Below are 24,973 nucleotides of genomic sequence, written 5' to 3'. Positions count from 1 at the left end.
TGGCGTTAGATGTCGCTCTCTACTCTTTCTCTCACTCTAACCATTTTTGACTCATGGGTTTTTCATGTTGGTAAAACGGTTTACCGTAACGAGAAAATCTCGTTACAATATATTAGGGAGCTTCGCCTCCTGCTTGCTTCGCTCGCCGACCCCGGGGGGCTTCGCACCCCGCTCGCTTCGCTCGCCCCCCCCCCCAATCTCTGGTGCCGCTGCTTGGATATATTTAGGTTATGAAGATTTAAAAAATGGTGAGTAATAGTAACTACATATATAGGCTAGAAATACCACATTGGAATTCTATCTTGTATATTCTTGACAGGTGTTGGATAACTGATCAGTGGTAGTCATTCTCAACAGATTCCTTTCACCTGAGAAACAATAAAAACAAAAAATCGTTTGACCCTTGTGACCCTTATATCAACTCATATGACCTTTATTATGACACTAGTAACCCTTATTACCCTAGTGAACTTTAGGACTCTAGTAACTCTTGAGATCCTCGTGACCCTTGTGACCCTTTTGACTCTCGTGACCCTCGTGACCCAGGTTACTTCATGACCCGCGTGACCTTCATGAACCCTGAAAATTTTTGCGTTGTCTTAATTTACAAAATTATTATATAGAGATATAATTGAATTGAATCCGTTTTATAAAACAAAGTTTTCAAATAATTATAATTTAAAAAAATTCAAAATCTTGCGTTTGAATAATACTCAAAAATTAGCTTTCATTTTTCTTTGCTTCAATGAATAAATCTGAAATATTTTCCATTCTTCAAACAATCGTATTCAAACATTTTTGATTTATTATTTAATTTGCCTACAAAATCAACCGCTTAAATGAAATTGATTCTAACTGGAACTATCCTTCGTCTTTTTTACTATGCAATTGATTAATTTTTCCAATTATAAAAATTATCAATCCCTGATCATTTTCTGCATCTGGATATTCGAAGTTGATAAAATCAATCAAAAATTCTTCTTCTTCTTCTTCTTCTCCTTCTTCTTCTTCTTTGCTTCGAAGGAGAACCAAGCTGCTCCTATAGCAAGGGAGATTACAAGCAAAGTACAGGGTGTCCCATCTGAAAAGATGCGGCTAAATATCTCTCAAGGGGAGCGGGTAACAAAAAAAATGTTGGATATAAAAATTGTAGGGTTTCGAGGGGGATATCCGACGTAGTCATTATTTTCAGCTTTCAAGCTCACGCTTGCAAGCTCCCAGCACGAAGTGCTTTTTTTCAAATGGCAGCCGCATTTTTTACTCTAATGAAACTTGTTCATCTTGATGAGTTGTTTTCAGAAACCTCGTCATTCATTTAATTTCATCTCATTTTACTCGAAAAATGCCATAAAAAGAGTTTCCAGGTAATTTCGTCCGTTGACAGTATCATTGAAGAAATATGGGCCTATCACTTGCCTATCAACCACACCGCACCACACGTTTCCTTTCCAACGATGTTGATGATCAATGTGTTGCGTCCAGTGAGGATTTTCCCTTGACCAATAATGACAATTGTGTCAATTTAACGATCCAGTACTCTGGAACGTTGCCTGGTCGCTGAGGAGAACGTACTGAAAAAAATGGGGATCTTCATTCAGTCTCTGCAAGGCCCAGTTACAAAAATCAACACGGTTTTGCCTGTCTTGCGCAGACAATGCTTCAGTCAAAGTTATGTGATACGGATGGTAGCGGCCAGATCGCAAAATTCTTTGTGCTGTGCTCGGTGGTACTCCTAAATCCCGTTCAATTTCTCTCAAACTGACGTGAGGATTCATGTGAATCATAGCTAATATTGCAATAGCTCGGGGATCATCAGGATTAATACCTTGTTGTACTTGTTGTCGTCCTCGAAGGATTCTCCCTCTTCTACAACTCCTTTCGATCCTCCGGATAACTAAATCTGTAGGATAATGTAGTCGATTGCGGTACCGCTCTCGATATGTTCGAGCAGCGGCTCGATACACTCCCCTACACCCTCCCACAACAAGTAAAATATCGACAATTTCACTGGCTGAATACATCGTGATGTGTTCAATGAAATCACAAGCGATACTAACTTGATTCGGGTTGAATTGTTACCGATTAGAATAAAAGAATCCTCCAAGGAATAGGAAAATGTTTTGTTTATTGTTTTGTAACGTGACATTTTTCATGGGGGTTAAAAATGCCTATTACCTTCGTCCTTCTTCCCCTGAATCTTATTAAACTCAAAAATGCAAAAATCCATGGGCGCCAGGTGATCTTTAACCGGAATTACCAAACCGGAGGAATCTACAAAATCAATTCTAACTAATTCAAAAATCTTAAAAATGTACTCAAAAAGGGAGAAAACTAGATTTCTGCGGAAGGGTAACGGTCCTTGGTTTGCTCAGTTTGCTGGGTTGTGGAGATGGGGGTGGATTTCAGGTGGAGATGGGTATTGGGTGGTCAAAACTACAAAAAAAAAGAAGAAATCGACATCGTGCTTACGTGTTTCACTATTGAAATTTGTAAAAATTATTAATTTACATGATTAAATTTTAAATTATGTTACCGTATATTATTCACAATTATTAATTTACATGATTTTGAATTTTACTATATAATACAAAAATAATACTTCATTGATACATATTATACATGAATAATACAATATTGATTAACCTCGAAATATTCGAGAATACCGAGGAATGAGGAGAAAGGTATGCGAATCCCCGTGAGAGTGAGAGAGAAAAATCTAAACCCAGCGTTGTACGTACAACGTACTGCGGGAAACTAAAAACTCACTAAAACTAAACTCGCCGTAGCGGAAAATCAGTTGAGTCAATTTTCAAAAAACCAAAGCCAACTAGCTCGGGAAGGTCTAGCGAAGCCCATGAAACCAAAATTATAATTTTGGGATCATTGGGAGCCACTCCAGATTAATTAACATCCGGAGGGAAATTTGAACGAGGGAACACTTCCGGGAAACGACAGCCACCACTCGTAGGCGCGTTAGCGAAGTGCCGCGAGGGGAAAAACTCTATGCAATTTTTACGTAGGAGGAAATAGAGATACTCTTTGCCATAGGAGCGAGGGAGAAAGAAATAGCCCAAGTCCAAAATCGTCAGATTTCGACTGGGAAAATACGCAGGAATTCCACTACTGACCAAACATCCACTGAACCCGAAAATCATCTCAAAAAGACGACCGGGATAAACCGGAAGGCGCCAGAACTCGGTACCGACCCGACTTGGGTGGAATAGCCGATTCAAAAATCGGAGGGACATGCGGATAAAAATCCGAGATAAGGGATTATGCTCAAAAGATGCCCTAAAAATGCCCAATCAGGACCACTAAATACGACTAAAGGGGTGATCAACCGCTGCACGTGGCTGAGGGCCACGAGAGGGATACCGCCATAATGGGGAAACGACGCCATCCGGAAATGGCTCGAAATTAGGGGGAAAATTCCAGAAAACTCACGATATTTGAACGTTTCATGGTCCTCTTCCCTTTACGGACCATCTTTTAGTTCTCACAGCTTCTCAAAAGGACACAATAATCCGAGTGCCACAATTACGTTGTGTGGGCACACACAGAAGTTCACACGTAACTACTGATTGATGGCGGTCAACGCGGAACTGATTTCGGAGGTCAGTGCTGCGACACACCGGGCCCGCGAGACTTCCGATCAACCGAGCTGCGCTCTGATTGGTGGAGACGTTTTCTCCTCAGAGGTGTAAGCCTCGAGGGAGCCACCGAATTAATTCGCGGAAAATCAAGGGCGTAAACTCGCTAATTTACAACTACGTCCCTTTTCATTTATCATTTTCGAGCGGATGGAGGCTCGATCGATTCTTTAGGATTTAAGATCCGTCTCACGGATCGGATCTCCGGGATTTACGAGGGAAAAATAATAATTTATTCCTAATAACCCTTATTTAATATAATTAGCATTTTCTCCCCAAAACTCTAAGGCAACCCGGCAATTCACGGGGGTCAAGGGTTGCACTTTCCCCACGTGAACTTCCACCAAAACTCAAAAGAATACCCATTTTACCCCGTAATATCCACTAAATTTATGGAGCGCTAATATTTCAATTAGTATTATTCGATTTCCGCGAGAGTTATAAAAGGGTTACTCCCATAAAAATACCGGATGACTCTAAATATGGCCCTTCTTCTCAATGAATCTATGAGTCCTGAAAAATCATTTATCGATCACAAAAAAAAGATCCCCACCTCATCAGGGGGAAAATCCTAGACCTTCAATCTCCACCCATATGGGGAACTCTAAACCCAAAATTCTCCACCGGAGTGAGAAATACTCGACTCAAAATCCTTCATCGAAATAGGAAGCTCTAGACTCAACTCCATTCAAAATGGGTGTCGACTTCAACTCAAAAACTCCCTTAAAAATCCAAAAATCTCCACCAGAGTGGGAAATAGAAATCTCTCTCTCTCACCCGAATTATTATCCACGGGTTGGCCTTTCCTGTCGTGAGGGAAGTTGTTTTCAGGTCTCGGTGGTGTTTCTAACGGACATCCCCACATGTTCGTTACAGTTTACATTTGATAATTCCGGGGTGTAAACAGATTCTAACGTGGTCAATTTTTACTGGGGATAAAAATGAACGTTATCTCGCCCTTTTCCCTTGGTAAAGTCAGCAAACTAAAACTCGATGATTGTGGGCGCCAGTTGTTCTTTGTCTCGACGGAAACAACAAACCGAAATTAGGTCGAAGTGGAAAAATACAACAAAACCAAAGATTCAAAAATACAAGAAACTTAAACTTAAAGGGGCCAAGGGAAAGATGACAGGGTGCTTGCGCTGGTCAGGGGATCGGTTGTGGAGAGAGGGGTAGGTTCAGGTGGAGAACGGGTCACTGGGCTCTTATCCTAAAAGAAAGAAACGCAAGGCCAAAATTTAATGCTGAAATGTACGAATCTATATTGTCTCTAAAATTCAACAAAAGAGGTTACGTTCAGTTCTTACAAATACAAAAAAAATAGATATCAGCAATCAAATAAAAAAGAAAAAACAAGGTAATAATCGTCTCAAAAAAAACCCATAGTCCGCTCTGAGAGTGAGGGAGAGAGACCAAAAAAAATATATATATCCATCAAAAATAATAATAATGATTCCATAATATCAGAATAATATCACACCGTAATTAATATCACGCGATGTACGCAGAGAGACCCAAAAAAACATAATAAATCCAAAATAAAATAAGTAATCTCAAAAATGAAAAAAATGAGAAAAAAAAAGAATACCGAATTCAATATCGGACGAGAGTTGGCTAATTTAGCAATAACGATGAAAAATTACTTATCTCGAATTTCAAAAATAATCCCCGACGATGGAACGTAATAGATCAGGAATTTCAGAGAAAACCCGGAATTTCTAAGGCGCAGCAAACGCAAGTTACAAGAAAAATCCTACCACAACTTAATCCTCGGAAACGCGAGGGCTCGAAAGCATAAAACGAACACGTGGTAGCTAAAACGACGGACGCGGCGCATAGAATCTACGGAGGCGCGACCTTGTTGCGAAAACCGCATGGAAATGTCTCTAACGAAGGCGATGAACACATGGAAAAAATCATCACTAAATTCTAACAAGCCGTCGGCACGCGAAAATCTTAATTATTCCGTATTTCCAGGAATATTTCATCCCGAGGCGATGAACGCAACATTGAAACGACCGGAGCGAAAATGAAAATAGAACTACATCCCGAGAAAATCGAACGAACGCGAAAATCCCGACAAGTTCTTAAATGAATAAAACGTCTAACTAATTAAGCCATAATGACTGGCAGGACCGAAAGGTAAAGAGCTCGAAGTGTTCGAGAAGGCGTCTAGCGTAGAAGTGCCAAAAGAAGTCGGAAACTACACGGCTTTTATCAAAAAATCCCAACGCAAAACTCTCGAAATATTCACCCACTTAAACGACATAAAACTATCCTTACGGGTCCGAGAGAGAAGCACGAAATCCACCATCGAAAGAGAGAGACAGATGCGAAATCTCTCGCGGCGTCAAAACTCGCAAAACCTGACAGGCGATTAATGCAATTATTGGGCGTTATTTAAGCTCTATCGCGCAGAGCAAGATCTCAAAATCAATAAATTAGGATCCAAAAACCCTGAGATGAGGAAAGAACGCGACATTAACCCGAGACATGCGACTTCCAACACCAAACATGTGCGAAACTCACCAGCGAATACCTCGCAATTTCCCACTCGCCTACGCCGTAGTCAAAATTCCTCAATCTCGCCCAATATGTTACTCACGTCGCTGAAAATATTCCTAACTCACCCACTATTGTCTTACACTAACAATAACTCCCAAGTCGTTAGTAATAATCGCTTAACGAACGGCACAATAAGTCCAAACTTCTCAACACGTGGTCACTCTGAGGCTGCGAGAATCGATACTGCCATTCAATGGCGGCTCGGTGCACGGAGAGGGACGTAGACAGAGCGCCACGTGCGTCTGGATTGCGCAACAATTACATAATGGTCGGTAACCGGGGTTTCTACCTAACGAATTTCAAATTTAAATAACTCTAAACAAAAATTAATTACTACAACGATTGAAATGGATGTCAGAGTGGGTTAATCTCTTGTCCGGAGTCGTATTCTCGGGATCACGGGGCTAGGAAAATAAATTACAAAAGAAACGAACAAAACTTAATTACAGAAAAATGAAAACAATTAGAAAAATCGAACTCAAATGACCTTGGCGATTCACGCGAGAGCGACGGTCGGGATTGATCGCGTGACCTTCCACCTAACCCAAAACTAACCCTTCCCAAACCCCAAAAATCCATTAATTGAGTGGTAGTATTCCAACTACTCCTACACAATCCCCGAAAATTCAAAACGAAGGGAAAAATCCTCAAAAATGATCGCGCAGCTCGGTAGTATCTCGGCCTAAGTCACGAAAATTCTATCGGCCCTATATAGTTCATTTTTCTCCTTCCAATTAACAAAACAGAAAGCGTGAAACGCAAAAGAAAAGACAAAACGAATCCAAAAATACGAAAGAGGCGTCAGAACGCAAAACAAAATTCACAATAATGAGAAAAATGATAAAAAAAAGGGGTTAGAACGGAAAACCGAAATTCTAATGAATCCAAAATGACTCGAAATCTCTAATTATTAACAAAAATGAATTGACTCGAAACTATTGGCTCGACTGAGTCATTTTCTCTGCGTACGTACGGTTTTTCTGGTAGTTTTTCCGTTGATCCCGCGGCGAGCGAAGGAATTTCCCCAGAATCCCTTACAAGATCAATGGAACAATTACACCACGATGCGCCAAGGATGTTTGAGTCTTGAATTCGACCACAGAACTCGTTTTTGTGGCATTTTTCAAGTAAAATGAGATGAAATTAAATGAATGATGAGGTTTCTGAAAACAGCTGATCAAGATTAATAAGTTTCATTGGAATAAAAAATGCGGTTGCCATTTGAAAAAAAGCACTTCGTGCTTGCAGCTTGCAAGCGTGAGCTTGAAAGCTCAAAATAATAATAACATCGGATGTCCCCCTCGAAACCCTACAATTTTTGTATCACACATTTTTTTGTAACCCGCCCCCCTTGAGAGATATTTAGCTGCATCTTTTCAGATGGGACACCCTGCATATAAAACAAATAACATCGAGATAATAATGGATAAATCAAGGATATGAATTCGCATATCGAAACAAGCATAGAGCATATTGCGAGGTCAATAAAAATAAAATATGTCGAAAATAAGATGCAATAGCAAAATAAAATCGGATGCGATATAAGCCAAGACTAGGCAATAAAACAGTAGAAAATTTAGATGATTTACTCTCTTAAAGTAAAGCAGGATCTAGCATAGTAGAATATCGATTTCAAGGACTTGGGGTTCTCGGTGCTCAGAATTCTAGTAACTAAGACCTCATCAGATTCCCCCACTGGGCGGGATGCAAGGAGGTAGGTCAAGTGGTGCTCCCAGATCCTCCAGGTGGCGAGAACCCATCACATTCCAGAAGGCAATCGAGAGGCCGGTATTGGCTATTTTAAGATAGGATTGAGGAGGCTGCTTGCCAAACAATTTCCGGAGGCCTTAGGGATGGCTGGTTGCTGACAGAAGGAGGCTGCGGCATGCTGCTGGTGCTGCTGGTGTTGTTGGGGATAACCTACGCTTTGTGACAGCTTCGAGGATTTCATTACGCTGGATTTGTCTGGTTTTAACTCGCTGCTTTTTTTTCCCAGTAATATTTCGCTCCATCAACAACCAGGCTCTGGTACCTAACCATAACAATATGACCTTATTGTTTGAGGGTCTTCGCTTAATTCCTGATAACCTTATCGATGTCTCTTTCTTTGCGCGTAAGGTCTCTGTTGATATAGACACTGGTAAGTGGATAGGATTTCTTGGCATTCCAGATGGCAAGTTCTGAGTCGAAGGTATTCAGCATGGTCTGGATGATAGGGTAGGAGCCTCTGGATCCGATAATTTTGGTTGCGCTTACATTTTTCTCGACCTTGAGAGCGGAAGCTAGGAAGTCGTTTACATGATCCTTGATACTACCTTTTTGAACCTGAAGACCAGAAATGATGAGGTTATTTCTCTTAGCCTGCTTCTCCAGGTCTTCGAGTCTGACCTCAACCCCAGAGGAGCCATTTAGCCTGATATTTGGAGGGAGACCAGCATCGAATTGGTTCTTCATTGAGACCACTTCTTCTTCAAACCTTTCGTATGTAGCGTCTAGATCGTCACGAACCATATTTAGCTCAGATTTAATTTCAGCTTTGAATTCGTTGAGTTTCTCCTCTTGAAGTTTGGCAGAGTCATTTAGCAGTTTGTCCATGTCCTTGAATCTTGTTTAATTTGGTCTCTGCAAGGCTGCAAATTCTTGCTTATTCTCCCGCTTCATTTCCTCCAGCATCTTCACAATAGTCGAATCAGCTGACATTTCCTCGGCGTTACGTGGGCTCGGGTTGAGATGAGAAGCAGTCGAGAGTGGAGACGAGGTCGGAGATGACGGGCATGAGCTGAAATCGGGCTCAGAGACAGACGAGTCCTGGTCACTCGCAAGTAGATATGTCCCAGACTTAATGAGTTTCAGGATTCTTTGTGATTCCAGAGATTCAGAACGCTCAGACGAAGGCTTCCTTTTTCTTTCGAAGTAAAGGTCTTCTAGGGTTGGAGTGGAAGAGTCCTTGTATTTCCCCCACGTCGCCACAGTGGGCGGTTGTCCTCTCGGAGAGTCTTTGACAGGTGCACAGGTGCAACGGATGGAGTAAACACTGCAGGCGAGCGGCCGGGTCTGACGGGGATCGGTGTACCGGCAGCAGGTCTATTTTTCGGCGTTGATGATAAGTTGGCAGCAGAGATGTAGTTCAACGACATAGAGCCTGACCCGCGTGGTAATGAGCAACTTGAAAACCCGCCTTTACCGGTATAACCTCAAAATTTATATCGGCGTAAAAAATATAAAAAGCGAAGCTGTGTCAGCCGGAATCAGTCCAATTATTATCACAAAACCTCCATAAAATAGTAGCGGATAGACAACCACGGAAATTATAGACACAAATACCACGCAACAAGATTTAAAGAGTAAAAAATACGACACACACATGATCGACTATAATCGACTACTACTTAGCCGCCATAACGGAACCCTCCAATCAATCAAAAATTAAATTTTTCCCTCATAGTTAAATAAAGTTTTAACTCATTCATTTCTCCATGATTGTTGAAATAATCCAAATTTTCCATCCGTGGTTTCTCTTTAATTTTTCACACTCACAATTGTCATATGGCTTATTATTCGTTCGAGATTCATTTATATTTCACAATAAGCATCTACTAAATTAACAATGATAAAAATAATTTTACCAAAATAATTCACTCGAAATGCACAAATTTTAATCTATTTCTCTTGAAGCGTGAGGGGGAGTATAAGACTCCATGATGTGATTGCGGAAGAGATGACGCGAAACATGACCGGAACGAAGAATTGCGGGAACTGAGGGAACTGTCCTAACTGAATTTTTGGGGTGTGTCAATGCACTTTTATTAACTCGCATTGTAACTGTCTTAATTAATATATGAATATAGGTTTTATGTATTTGTTTAATGGAGGGGGCATCACACGATGTCGATACACAAAGGTACACCTCGGTACGGATACCTGAACCTCCTGGTAATGACGCACTTGGAGACAACTCCAGGCGTTATCAGCTAACTATCACGTGATCGTTATATAAATTTTCTCATTATCTTGTTATTCTCTTCGTCAAATTCGTTGCTTTGATGAAGGGTCTTATTGAGACGGTTTCCAGCTGCACAATTTCTCTTTTGATTACACGTTATTTCATTGTTTTTCATAATATTAATCTTTAATTTTTTTATTTTTAATATTTTATTTCCATTATTTATGATGGAAAAATGCTATACATTGCTTGACGTAACACTATATAAACTTGAACATCTTTGGAATAAGAAAAAGGTAGCTGCTAATAAATTCTTTATAATTCAATCAGAAAAATGAGATTTTCTGCATTTTTATGAATGAGATTTAATTCATTAACATATTTTGGTCATGAGCATGTAACTGCATTCTTTTATTAAAAAAAATGTTTATGTTCATGAAATAACCATTGTTTCCCAATTAAAAAAATTTGTTTTTACAATTTCCTCAATTCTAATTTCGACCACTAAGCGTGCAGTGTTCGGGATCACATGACACCTTCACTGATTTTTTTGGGGGGGATAAGAGCAGGGTGGAGAAGGGAGAATAGTTCATCTTGGTTTTAGCGAGGTTCAAGAGACTTTGATTGATTTGCTATTCTTCTTCTTTTGGATTTCAGGAACAATCACACAAGTCGTATAGACCAATCTGCGTTCTCACATTCCGATGGAATTACATGATTCATCAGTTGGATCCAATGGGATACCATCTTCTGAACGTGGTTTTGCATGTTGGAGTTTGCATTTTGTACTTCAGGTAATTTTAGCTTAATTTACATAAGTGGATGAAGAATCTATAATTAGATGATTTGTAATGTGCTTTATGCAGAACATGCCTGATGTTCCTGTCGGATCTGGCGAGTTTTGTGGCTGCTCTGTTGTTCGCGGTGCATCCCATTCATACCGAAGCTGTAAGTGAAAAAGGAATACGGTTTTTTATTGAGGATTTTTTTATTTTGCAATGAAGTGATAAAAAAAGGTGGTGGCATTATTCCCAACTTTTACAAGAAAACCAAATGAGCATGCTGAGAAGTGAAATTTTTGCTACCGAAAAAATATTTGTTCAAAAATGATTTACTTCTCTGAAGAGAAGTGTGCAACATAATCATTCTTTGAACACCTGAACATAACTGGCCTGGAGAATTAAATCTTTCAAGTGATTCACTTCTCTCAAATTAGTCCATGCGCTGAGGGGGGTTGAGTATACATTTTGAGGAAAATGATTGCGACAAAACTTTTTTCATAGTTTTTGAAGTGTAGAATCCGAATTTCTTGGTATGCCGGCTGAATTTTACAGCAAAAGCATTATTATTAACATTTAAAAGTTTATATTCCCCTCTCGCAGCCATTTTGGGTCATACTCGAAAAAAGTTGGAACAAAAAATTCGCCAGGATCCGTAGGAAATCTAATAGCGTTGATTTTTCTAAATATTCCAAACGGTTTTTGAGATATAAATTTTATAATGCAACGCACAGTGCTCCCATCGGAATCGTCTGCGGCCAGGCCCGCCTCTTGGCGTTTGAGCCATATCAATGTCATAAAATGACGTCATACTTAACAATGTTTATAACAAAAAATGTTTCATAATGGATAACAAAGAAAGCGCTGTTTAGTTTTTCAAAATATTTCCATAAATTAACAAGATATGGATATTTCAACCAGTCGCATGGGTGCTACATCTGAACCGAATATCACCGCGGACTCCTCCGAGAGTTTGAGGGATATTGACATGAACAAAAGCAGTTGAATTTGAAAAAATTCGAATGTCAATCATTCCACAATCCATACCGCGTAGAATTACGTTGGATTTTCTTCAATATTTTTATAATTCATCCACATCACAGCGCTCGTGCACGTTTTGAAGGAAGGATTGAGTAACTTTTGGATGGTATGATCAAACAGGGACATACATTTATCATCATGGATCAATAGACATCTCTCATTTGTGTAAATTCAATGCCATCACATATAAGATGCAATGAAATTAGAAGATTCATTTTATTATGTTTAGAAAATTTTCATAAACATCTCAGTTTATTTCACTATGCAACACTAAAATTGTACATTTTGGTTCACGAATGTCACGAAAATTAAAAAAGAATAACATGGATAGCACTTTTAATGCGTTATATACTTCCAACATTTTCAATAGCCAATCATAAAATTCTAAATTTTGGTTCACTAATATTCCACAAATGCTCATGTAATAAGAGTTTGAAGCTTCCGTACATCTACTTAAGATTAGTATGAATTGTGAGGTATTTTTCTCCACAGCGCTCGCAGGTTTAAAACTCGTGGTCCTCCACTAACTTTGCAGCCCCTTAAGGTACCGCTCAACCTGAAAAAAATTAACGATGGGGAAAAATCGAGAGAAACCAAATGCCAATCAGGGCGCCAGTTCTTTTAACCTCCAAAGTACAACGTCACGCGTGTCCGAACAAGTACTGCACAACTAGCTCAGATAAAGAACCGCAGAGGCGTGTGAAAACAGGCAGAAACTGTACGCTGAACACCGTGTTAATTCTCAGAAAAAAAATGTATTTCGACAAAAAAACCTATTTCTCGATGATGGGATACAAAACAAATAATTTTCAATAATCATTTCCGTCCCGGCGGGCGCAAGATTACATTTCCCTCCCGCTTCGCGGGAGGGAACTCTGACTTTGCGCCTACGCCGAGATGGAAAATCGCGTTCTAATCACGGGAAGTAAAATAAAGGACCCTCAGCCGCGTGCTTATCAACCTCGCCTTCGGCTCGGCTGGTAATTGCACTGGCGGCTGAGGATCCTTTATTTTCCCTCCCTAGGTTAGAAATATACTATTCATCTCAAAGCATGATAATCAAATAAGAATTATAATCTCAAAGAAAACCAATAAAAAAACTAAGTATGACGTGGCTATTATATGAAGGAAACATTGGGCTGGGTTGTTGGGCGCTTGTTTCGCTCGCTCCCATTGCATGTGGGCTGGAGTGGATGTGACCCATTAAGGGTCAAACCAATAACTTCCTCACCAATTTCCATTTTTCTGTTCATCCAATATCCAATGTAGAAAAATATCCGTGAGTATTACCAAGCTTCATTCTTTGGTTTGTGTTCTCAATTCCTTCTTCCTCGTGCGTGAAACATATTAATTAAGTTTCGAAATGACATCTGATTTGTCCAATTTTTGTCAATATTTCATCAACTTATGAGAGTTTTAGACGAAAGTTAAATTTTCGTGCTTCCCTTGAAAAATTAATTTTGTTTGGATTTTTCGATCCACCTGAATGGATCAGGCGAGGATACCTATATTTTATTGGGTAGAGCATTTGCTATTCTTCGAAATTGTGCAGAGTAATTCGATTGAATGAAATTTTCGTCTAGTTATATCAGATAGTTTCTACTTTTTACGTTATTTCACGCGCCAAAAATGATAGTTTTTTGCCATTTATTGAGGCTGTAGATAGGACCTGTGAGAATAAATCATATGTCAATTTAAAGGTCACGTCATCTTCCAATTGACACTCTATATCATCTATTTCATCCACGACATTAATTGTTCTACGCGATAATGTAGCGATTTTAGAATGTCATGCTTTGAAAATTTCCATGGTTTTTCTCCTAATGACAAGATTTGCTCCGTTTCTATTCAAATCGGTAGAAAAATTTTATGCTCAGGTGAGAATATTTTAAATTACCTTGAAATTTACCCAGAATTATTAGATTGAGGCTAATTTTCACCAACATATCTGGGTTTTTCATTTAAGATTTACCTTTCATAATGTTTATTATAAATTCAGCTTCTATAATTATCGGTCAAATAAATGAAACTATTCATATGCCAGACCACAGGGTAGTTGATCTTATGGAGCAGAAACTTCATGGGCCTGAGAATTAAAAAAATGACGTGTATTGATCTCATGCAATCTAGTTAGAAAAAAATATCAAATTTTGAAATTGCCGCCGAATAACGCGGAAATCGTTGAGATGATTTGACTCAGTATGCAATCAAAATCGGATAATTCTAAGCCAATCCAATGATTCTAGGGGTCATGAAATGTTAACAATTCTTGGAAATTTCACTTTAATTTTTCGGGTTAATTACGAAAACTTCCTGTTTTAGGGTTAGGAAGTTAATCACGTGTAAATGCATTGTTCGTACAAAAAAATCAATTACCATCATTATTCGCGGTAAGATTGTTGAATTTTCAAGGAAAATTAATTTTTTTCAATCATTTTCACGTTTTAGGCGAGTAACCCATGAACCGCTGACACGATCATCTTTATAAACTAATCAGTTTTAATTTGCATTAACACGCATCGATTAAAAAAAATTTCAAATCGCATCATTACTTCAGAAGAAATAGTGGAATATGTCGGAAAAACATAATTTTTGACGTTTTTTCACATGTTTTTTGCGAATTACTCAAGAACAGCTGAGACGATCGTCTTCATAAACTAATCAGTTCTAAGTTACATAAAGGCACATCGTTGGAAAAAAAAAATCACATCGCTTCATATGTTCAGTACATATAGTTGGACAAAATTTTGACCACAGACACACATACACACACACACACATACACAGTGTGTGAAAGTGAAAGGAGAATGGGCAAATCAGTATGCAGGTCTGATGCACTGATCATTCGCCCGAAAGATGAGATGAAGTATGCCGAGATACTAACCAAAGTGAAGACCATGTCCCGACTGACTAGGCGCTGGGATGTGTCGGCAAGATACGCAGAACAGCCACTGGGGACATGCTCATCGTCTTGACAAAAGACAGTGCCAGCAAACTCCAAGTATTGCAAACGACCATTGCCGGTCTCTTCGAAGAAGACGCTAAAGTTCTTAGCAACGGATCTCAGCAGAATATCTAGATCAAAGATCTCGATGACACGACAATAAAGGAGGAAATTCTGGCTGCCCTGTGTAAAACAGCGGGCAACGAGGTCCAGATTACACTGGATGCCATAAAATCCCTGCGAAAGGCCTACGGAGGGACCTAGACGGCGTTGGTGACACTACCTGTGCCCGTGGCGTAGAAGATCTTGGGTGACTATGGTAAAATCCGGATAAACTGGGTTAATTGTCGAGTGAGGAAAGTGGAGAGACCGGTTAAGTGCTTCCAGTGCTGGTACTATGGACATCTTGCCACAAAGTGCACGAGTACAATCGACCGGTCTAAGCTCTGCGTCAAATGCTCAGCGACCGGCCACAAGGCCTCAGACTGCACGGAGCAGCCCCGATGCGCTTTGTGCATCGAGAAAGGCAACACGGAGAATTATGCCCACATTGCTGGTAGCAGTAAATGCCCAGTGTATAAGGAGGCACTCCAGAAGGTCCTCAATAAACGACGATGAAGGTACTGCAACTAAATCCCAACCATTGTGAAGATGCACGCGACCTGCTTATGCAAACGGTGTGGGAGTAGAAGCTTGATCTTGTCATGATCTCAGAGCCGTATCGACATCTCGGCACCCAATCCTGGATGACTGAAGCCAGCAGGAAGGCTGTAATCTGGGCTTGTGGGAAACGGCTAGTCCAGAGCACTACGGGCAGTAGTATACGAGATGGTTTCGTCAAGGTTAAGGTTGATGGAATACATTTCTATGGCTGCTATGCCCGACCGAGCCTTTCCGTCGATCAATTTACGGACTTCCTAGACAGACGGACTGAGGATGCGAAGCAGCACTTTCCCGCGACAATAGCCGGAGACTTCAATGCTTGGGCAGTTGACTGGAAAAGTAAGGAGACCAATAGCAGAGGGCAAGCCGTACTGGAAGCCATGTCATCTTTGGATGTGGTTCTACTGAACAGTGGCGATGAACCGACTTTTATGAGGGGAGAGGCGAGTTCAATTGTGAACTTTACATTCGTGAGCAGCAACCTCGCAAAGAGGAACTGCTCATGAAAATTAATGGATACCTACACCGCAAGCGAGCATCGTGCGATACTTTGGGAGACATGTACTCACTAGAGAGTCGCCTCGACTTCTAAGAAAACCAACTGCATTGGCTGGAGAATGAGCATCATCCATCCTAGCTCTTATCTAGTCGCACTGGACGATCGCCCGATTAATGGCAATAATGCTACTGAGAAGGTACGGAATATCATGAAAAAAGTGACAGAAGCATGCGATGCCACCATGTCGAGGAGATGGACAGCATATCGCAAGCCACCTGTATATTGGTGGAATGACACCGTCGCCATTCTACGGAAGGCATGCAATGCAGCCAGGGGATTGTCTCAGCGTGGCCGTAAAAAGCCAAACTTCGAGGAGCTGCAGTGGAGATATAAGGAAGCACGCCGGAAGCTCAGCAAAGCAATCGAACGCAGTAAAAAACAATCTTGGAGTGAGATTCTTGATGAGGTGGAAGGTGATCCATGGGGGAGACAGTATAAGGTGGTGATGATGCGACTCGAGAGTCAATGCCATCGCCTACGTGCTCTGTGCTGATGGAGAGAATTGTCACGGTGTTGTTTCCCCAACGACCAGAGCTTCACAGTACTGGTGAACGGGAGAAGGAGTTAATGGTTCCACCAATCACCAAAGAAGAATTGATGGAAGTTTTCAATAGAGTGGATAACACCAAGGCCCCTGGTCTTAATGGAGTTCCCAATATCGCACTGAAATCAACTATTCATGCAATTCCGGATCTATTCATGGATGTCTACAACGAGTGTTTAAGGGAGGGTACCTTCCCAGCCATGTGGAAACAGCAGAGACTAGTATTGCTCCCGAAAGGGAATAAACCACCGGACGATCCTTCATCATACCGTTTCCTCTGCATGCTAGATACCGCTGGCAGGATCCTCGAGCGTATCGTCCACCGAAGGATAGACGCAGCGGTCGAACCCTTGTTGGCCGACAACCAATATGGGTTCCGAAAAGGCCGATCCACCCTAGACGCTATCAACCTGGTCGTCAACACCGCTAAGGACGCGATCTCAGGGAAAAGACAGCTGAATGGTACAAAGAAGTACTACTTGGTAGTCACGCTAGATATAAAGAATTCTGTCAACTCGGCCAAATGGGACCGTATTATCGAGGCATTGGTGAAGTTCAACGTACCGGGATACTTGCAGAGAAAGCTCGGGAGCTATTTCACTGGAACAGTCCGTAAATAGGACACGGAGTGTGGTTCCAAAGAGTACAGAGTCTCCGGAGGGGTACCGCAAGGTTCCGTATTGGGTCCTCTGTTGTGGAACATCATGTATGACGGGCTATTGAAGCTGGAATTGCTGCGGGAGACTAAACTCGTGACATTCGCAGATGATGTGGCCGTAGTCATCGTAGGAATATATTTGGAGGAGATCAACTTTATTTTCGACATGGTGTTCGAGATGATCAGCCGCTGGATGGACTCAGTGGGTCTGAACCTTGCGGAGCATAAGACGGAAGCCATGTTGATCACTAGCAGGAAGAAAATCGAGACTATCACGCTGCAGGTCGGGTCTTGTGAAATTACTTCCCAGTCGTTCATCCAATACCTGGAGGTGATGATCGATGCCCGACTCAACTTCAAGCAGCAGGCAGAACACGTGGGTATCAAGGCGTCCGGAGTCAAATCCACCTTATCACGCCTCATGCCCAACATCGGAGGTCCCAAACAAAGAAGACGAGCGCTGCTGTCTTCACTGGTTATGTCGGTGCTCACTTATGATATTGCCATTTGGGCTGACGTACTCGAGTTGCAGGAAGCGCGGCGTAGGATCGCACCCGTCTATCGAGTGAGTGCCCTCAGAGTTGTGAGTGCATACCGGACGGTGTCGGAGGATGCAGTGTGTGTCATCGCAGGAATGTTACCGATAGAGGTACTAGTTGAGGAGCGAAGATCCCTGTACCAGCGGAAGAGATCGGAAGTGCTGAGTCCCGAAGAACTGGCGATAGAAGAGAAGCGAAACAGCTTAAAACGATGGCAGCTGAAGTAGGAGAACTCCACCAAAGGGAGATGGACTCATCGTCTGATCCCGAAGGTGGATGTCTGGCTGAATCGCAACCATAGAGAAGTCAATTATTATCTCACACAGATGATGTCGGGACACGGGTGCTTCCGGGCCTATCTTCATAAATTCAAACATGAGAATTCCCCGGAGTACCCGATCGGCATAGGAGCACGTGTTTTTCACATGCCCACGCTTCAGTGAGATCCGGAGTACCTGGGAGACTGCACTCGGAAGGCGGGTCTTGCCTGGGAACGTGATAAAAGTTTTGCTGTCATCGCAGGCAGCCTGGGACATAATGAGCAACTTCGCACCCCAAGTCATGAAGAAGCTCAGAAATGAGGAGCGCAAGCGCAAAACTGCAGAATAGATGCAAAACCTGTTGGACCCTCCTACGCTCATACAACATCTTAGTAGGACAGGGGGACGTACAATAGGCTTAAACAACGAGGAAGGGCAAACAGCTGAGACCTCCCTCGCGAAGTAATACTTAACGGTGGTGCCGCGAGGGAAAGTAGGGTGGACGAATTCCCGGGGTCAAGTGGTTTTAGTGGGTGAGGGCCCCACACAGCGTGTGACGGTAACCGCCATGTTACTATCCACTATCGTGCGGTTAGGTACATTTCGCCTCAAGACTCGGGAGGGGAAAAAAAAGAAAAAAAAAAGAAAAACACACCCACACGAGCGCTGCTATCTTCAGTGGTCACGTTGGTTCTCACGTATGGCATTCTCATCTGGGCTGACGTACTCCAGCTGCAAGAAACGCGGCATAAGATTGCACTAGTCTGCCGACTGAGTACCCTTAGAGTTGTAAGTGCATACCGGACGGTGTCTGAGGATGCAGCGTGTGTCATAGCAGGGATGCTACCTATAGAGGTACTAGCTGAGGAACGAAGATCTCTGTACCAGCGGAAGAGATCGGAAACGCTGAGCCCCGAAGAACTGGTGACGGAGGAGAGGCGAAACAGCGTGAGCCGATGGTAGCAGAAATGGGCCGACTCGGTCAAGGGAAGATGGACCCATCGTCTGATTCCACATGTGGTTGTCTGGGTGAGTCGAACGCAAGGAGAAGTTAATTACTATTTGCGTCAAATGCTTTCAGGACACCGGTGCTTTCGGAAGTATCTTCATAAATTCACACATAAAAATTCCCTGAAGTGCCCCATCTGCACAGGAGTGGACGAGAACGTGGAGCATGTATTTTTCACATGCCCCCGCTTCAGTGACATGCGGGATACTTGGGAGTCTGACCTTGGAAGGAAGGTCTCACCCGAAAATCTGGTGGAAGCAATGCTGTCATCGCAGGCAGCCTAGGACGCAACGAGCGACTTCACGGCAGCAGTCATGAAGGAGCTAAGAATTGAGGAGTGCCAGTGGAAGACCCCAGCATAGGTGAAAAATCTTTTGGAACCCCCTACCTACACTCAACATCCTAGGTGGGTAGGAGGATGTACTCTAGATGCAAACAATGTGGAAGAGGAAAGAGCTGAAACCTCCCTCGCGAAGTAATATTGAACGGTGGTGCCGCGAGGGATTTAAAGGTTAGTGAATTCATCTGAACGGAGCTTAGTGGGTATTAGTCCTTGTGACTCGAGCCCCACATACCCCAGTTGTAGGAGGAAATTTCGATTCCCTCCCTCAAGTGGGGATGGGTAAATGCATTCTCTAAACAGACGTAAAAAAATATACACACACAAACAAACGTCTTCAAAACGTGTCAGGATGAGTCTAGGGGTTATGAAACGTCGACAAGTAATGAAAATTCCAATTTTGATTTTCGGGGTAATTACAATAACATCCTCCCTTAGGGTCGGGAAGTTAATAATAAGTACAACTAAAGGAATCCGATTATTGAGCGCGGATTACGTAACGAACGTGAGGATCACCCGTACGCAACGATAACGCGAGAGCCACGATGACAGTTGAATATGGGTGTAATTATTCCCGAATGACACACAAGAAGTGATATTACAAGAACTTTAAACAGTTATCATAGATCGACATGCGTAATATAATTAAAGTGACAGCAAAAGGCTTCCGAGTGCCGCGCTGCCACAGGCCAGGCCGAATCCTCAAACTCAAACAGTGCCGAAATGTCCTCCGATGTAACGACTATTTTGACCACGCGAGCACTCACAAAGGAATTACGCTCATTGCTGAATCCGCGAGAAAACTCCAGGATAATCTCGTCTGGGCCCTCAGTACAGCAATGATGTCGGACGGTAGGCCGGAAAAATCCAAGCACAACACAACAACCAAAAAATTCAAACTTTCGGATCTATAGTAGAGCTTTAGATGCGAAGAAAAACTTGAATTGCGTAGAGCGACTTGGTACTGCTGAACCCCAGCGAAGGGTGTCTCGTCGGGGCAATCCGTCGCCCCGAGGAACCTCGAAATGCTCTTCTACCCCCACCCTAATTTACCGATTATACTGCGAATTAATTCACGTGGTGAATATTAATTTTAAAGTAATTAAAAAATTATGGGTCCCAGAACACTGGGACTTGAGTCTCTCGGTCGGAGAATTTGATCCGCGTTGAACGGCGCAGGAGCCAACATAATCAGTCGCTCCCTCGATGTTGCAGCATGAATTTTTTATGTGGTGGCCTTGCGCCACCGAACCATCGGTGAGGTGGTGGGGGTCCACATGTAGCAGCCTGAGTTGCCTGCTGTCGAGCGTCCAACGTCCCCTGCGCGTACGTTGGTGTAAGTCTCCCAGACTCGGGGCATGCGTGCTTGTAGGTGTGCCACTCGTTATCTGCCAATTCCGTAGCTCCTTCCCGATGCTCCGCTCCACTCCCCTCGTCACGAAGCTCACGCGTACCACGGGGTGAGTGCAATAGCGTTAGAAGTAGAAAGATGGAGAAAAAAGAGTAAATAAAAGATAATAACATTGAAAAAAAAGGCGGTGGGTGGTCCGACTCCTCGCTGGGGTTGAAATACTAATTTTCCCGCCCATGAACCGCGGTCAGTTCAGTCGAGGAACTGGCTGGACTATATTTATTCTATAAATATAATTTCAATAGTCACTAACCAAATTGTACATTTTTGTTCAACAATATCACGGCCATTTTTATAAATATTTCACTTGCGTCTACTGAACGTTAGTACGAATAAATAAGTACTCTTTCATCTCAAGTACTTCATCTATCCCTACTCGTTTAATTATAATAATATGGAAAAAAATCCAATCTCATTCTACGCGCTAAGAATTGCGGAATGATTTCCACTCGATTTTTTTCAAATTCAACTGCTTTCGTTTATGTTAATATCACCGTCCGCGGTGATATTCGGTTCAGATGGAGCTCCCATGCGACTTGTTAAAATAGCCATATCTTGTTAATTTATGGAAATATTTTGAAAGGCTAAACAGCGGTCTCTTTGTTATTCATTGCGGAACATTTTTTATCATAAATATTTTCAAGTATGACGTCATTTTATGATGTCGATATGGTTCAAACATCAAGAGGCGGGCCTGGCGGCAAACGATTCCGATGTGAGCACTGCGCATTGCATTGTAAAATTCATCTCTCAAAAACCATTTGGAATATTTGGAACAATCAAAGGCCATTAAATTTCTTATGGATCCTAGCGTATTTTTTTCGAACTTTTTTCAAGTGTGACCCAAAATGGCTGCGGGACGGGTATTTAAACTTTCAAATTGTTAATAATAATGCTTTCACTGTAAAATTCAGCCGGCATACCAAGAAATTCGGATTCTACACCTCAAAAACTATGAAAAAAGTTTTGTCGCAATCATTTTTCTGAAAATGTCTACTCAACCTCCCTCAGCGCATGAACTAAATAAATATTTTTTGTAAAAATTTTTTTTCATTCAGTGCAAGTGCTCTCTTTTATAATTTGATGCAGTTATTTTTGCTCATAAATTATCAGTTTACTTCTGAATTGATATTTCTAGTTAGATCAGTACCCTAAGGGGATATCCCCTTATGATCCTTGCCTGAACTCGATTTCTGCACCTCGTTCCTAAACCTTATTTCTTATTCCCATTTTTACCTTATTTCTGGCCCTCGTGGCTCTCATTTTTTAACCTTATTTTTAAACGTTTTTTCGGATCCACGTGAACCCTAATTTTTACTTGAGAAATGATCATACAATTGGAACCATCGTTGAACTTGGTTTGGATAACGTTGAAATACTAATTTCCCCCCCAATGAACCGCTGTCAGTTCAGGCGTCGAACAGTACATGATATACATCATGTTACAAAATATCTATTTTTTATTATATAAATATAATTGCAATAGTCACTAGCAAACAAACAAAAACCTGATTGTTCAAACAAATTTGCAAGCTACAGTTGAATAGATTGGGGCAATTATTTTCTGAGTAATTGTGGCAAAACCAAAAATTAATTCCGGAAACTTTCAAAGTTTGGAAAATTACACCACCGATTAAAATTTAATTGGGGACCAAATAATAGTGAGAATTGAACTCCATACTCCATGAAAAAAAGCATAAAATTCAATCAATTGATTATCAAGGAGAACCTAAAAGAAGCAATTTCAATGAAAAAATGAAAAAAAGAGAATGAAGCTACATTGCTCGCAAGTGGGATGGTTTTTTGTCGATTTAATTGAATAGGTGCTATCACGGAGAGTATGCAAAGGAATTTTTGTTGGGATTCCGCAATTCCTTTTTGTAATTTGTCATCCCGTAACAGTTCCACTAATATTTCAAGGAATTTTGTGACGAAATTTTGAGAAATTGCGCCACCTGTACACGACTTCATCGTAGAATTTCGAATAAAAATGTAAAGAGTGGGTATGTATAGAGTGATTTATTTGATCTTACGAGAGAGAGTCGCGATTTTTCCATTCCGAAAGTTAGCACCCCTATTCAAGGGTGATGCAACACCCCATTCCAACTTCAGCTCACGGGGACCAGCCATCAGGAACCTCAAGATACTAGCCTCGCGGGAAAAATTAACGTTTGATTTAAATAAAATCCGAGCAAATTGAAAATAAATCATTCGTTGCCATAAAAATTTTTATTACTTTCGCGGTTTGTTTCAGATTTTATGGGGTTGAATGCAGGTTATTACGGTTTAGAGTAAATTTACAGATAATTGTATTTACTGTTTCGGTTCATTTATTATAAATTCCTAGTGAATCCTGAGAGAGGCGGAGATCCACCGTGGTTCAGAGCCGATAAACCGAGCTTCCCGGTGAGATCTCGTTAATCTCGTTAAGTACACGTTTCTGATAACTGAGGTTGAGGCGAAATACTCACGCTCCCCGGCTGATGCACTTCGTGGAGCTGTTGGAGTCACCAGTATGGCTGGAAGGCCATGCAGGTGAACCTAGTCCACTTATCTGCCACTTATCTGGCATGGATTGCCATGGACTAGCTTCATTTTTACGGTTTTGTTATCGGTGATTCCCCAATAGCTCCCGGGAGAGTGACAGCGACGATAAAGTGCACTCACTCAGGTGAAAAGTGCATTTGCGAGAAAGAAAGGCGAACAGCTGCTCAAAAATTCCTCATTCCGAGTCGCGTTTCGTTACCAACAACTAATTAGGGTCAATATCCGGTTAAATAAAATTCAGATTAAGAATTATGGCTTAACGCCGAAGTACATAAAAATTACGTTTGAATCAAACTCCGCGCGTGCTAGTCCACATGTACGGCCCCAGGCGACAGTTAGATGGCGCGCCAGTCGCGCCCACCGGCGATGAACTTCCGCCCGTCAAACGTGAGTTAGTCGAAAAACTACTGCGGAGAAGACCCCATCGAGACGAGTGACAGGATCCAGAGAGTTGGTGAGGGAAAATCGCCGAGGCCCAGCATGAGGAGAAATGGTAAGCTTACATCCTTTCACCATGTGCACTTTCTCCCGAGGAGAGAAGTGCATCTTTTCATAGTGGGCCCCATAGGCAACCCCCTGGGAAGATTGCACCGGTCTTCAGAAATGACTGACGCCGAAATGCATTCCCCGCCACCAAACACTCCCCTGGATGAGCTGATAAGTGCACCAACTGAGTGCATAAAACTCTCGTCTAGATCCTTGATCCTCTCCCTAGAGATGACACTCCCAGTGAGCCCATTGTCACAATGAAGACGAAGTCCAGGGCCCGCACGAGAGGATACACATACCTCACGCTCTGTCGTGAAGTCATCGTACCTCTTGGGCCACAAATTGGACATTGTAGGACCATCAGTGCACCACAGGAGTGCATCAGTCATCCACAAGGATCTTCGGAACATGTGGGAAAGTTTCTGTAGTATCTCTAGTGGAAAAAAGGGAATAAAACGTGTGTAAAAGTACACACATACTCTCCACTTTCTGTAGGTGAAGCTGTAGTGCACCCGGTGGGTTAAATCGTCACTCGAGCGAATTGAAGCCTCAGTAGAGTGCTCTTCTAGCTCAGTATGATCTCCCATTGTTTTATTTATTTAATTTAGGGATTTCTCGTGCGATGAGACCCCGAAAATCGCGGCATTGGAGCTCGTGAGCTCCAGGAATTTCCCCACACCACGAAGGTCTCAATTGGGAATGGATACATCCATGGGGCAAAATGGTACTTTTGAGTAGTACTGTTGTTTCCCGTGTCCTTCCCATCAAATGCCTTTTTGCCGACGTCGATTAATTCACCGTCATATCGTCATGTGGGAGTATTATTTACTTGCAGATCCTCCTGCACTTCAGATTCTGTATGATGCGGAGCGATCGTTGGCATGAATTCTGCAAAACCTCCCATTCCCCTTCGCGCAAATCTCTCTCGTAATAATTACTCAACTACTCTCACTCTCAATAGATAATTTTTGTTAAATGGAAATTAGAGTTTTTGAGATTGTCTTTGAATCGTCTCGGTAAATTAAATGCCAG

At 41.9% G+C, this 24,973-nt stretch overlaps 1 protein-coding gene across 1 annotated transcript in view; it reads left to right on the top strand.

Moving 5' to 3' along the window:
• LOC107044776 (protein O-mannosyl-transferase TMTC3) overlaps positions 1-15,540 on the top strand; it is a 57,870-nt gene extending 42,330 nt beyond the window's left edge. The window contains exons 2-4 of the mRNA XM_015266805.1: positions 10,816-10,952; positions 11,025-11,106; positions 15,310-15,540. Coding sequence (XP_015122291.1) covers positions 10,816-10,952; positions 11,025-11,106; positions 15,310-15,540 — 450 coding nt within the window. The remainder of the gene's footprint in view (positions 1-10,815; positions 10,953-11,024; positions 11,107-15,309) is intronic.
• Positions 15,541-24,973: the final 9,433 nt, after the last annotated feature.

Source organism: Diachasma alloeum, unplaced genomic scaffold (assembly GCF_001412515.2).
Source record: "Diachasma alloeum isolate Michigan unplaced genomic scaffold, Dall2.0 Dall_scaffold_00799, whole genome shotgun sequence".
Taxonomy (NCBI): domain Eukaryota; kingdom Metazoa; phylum Arthropoda; class Insecta; order Hymenoptera; family Braconidae; genus Diachasma; species Diachasma alloeum.
This window is presented reverse-complemented; position numbering and strand designations above follow the sequence as displayed.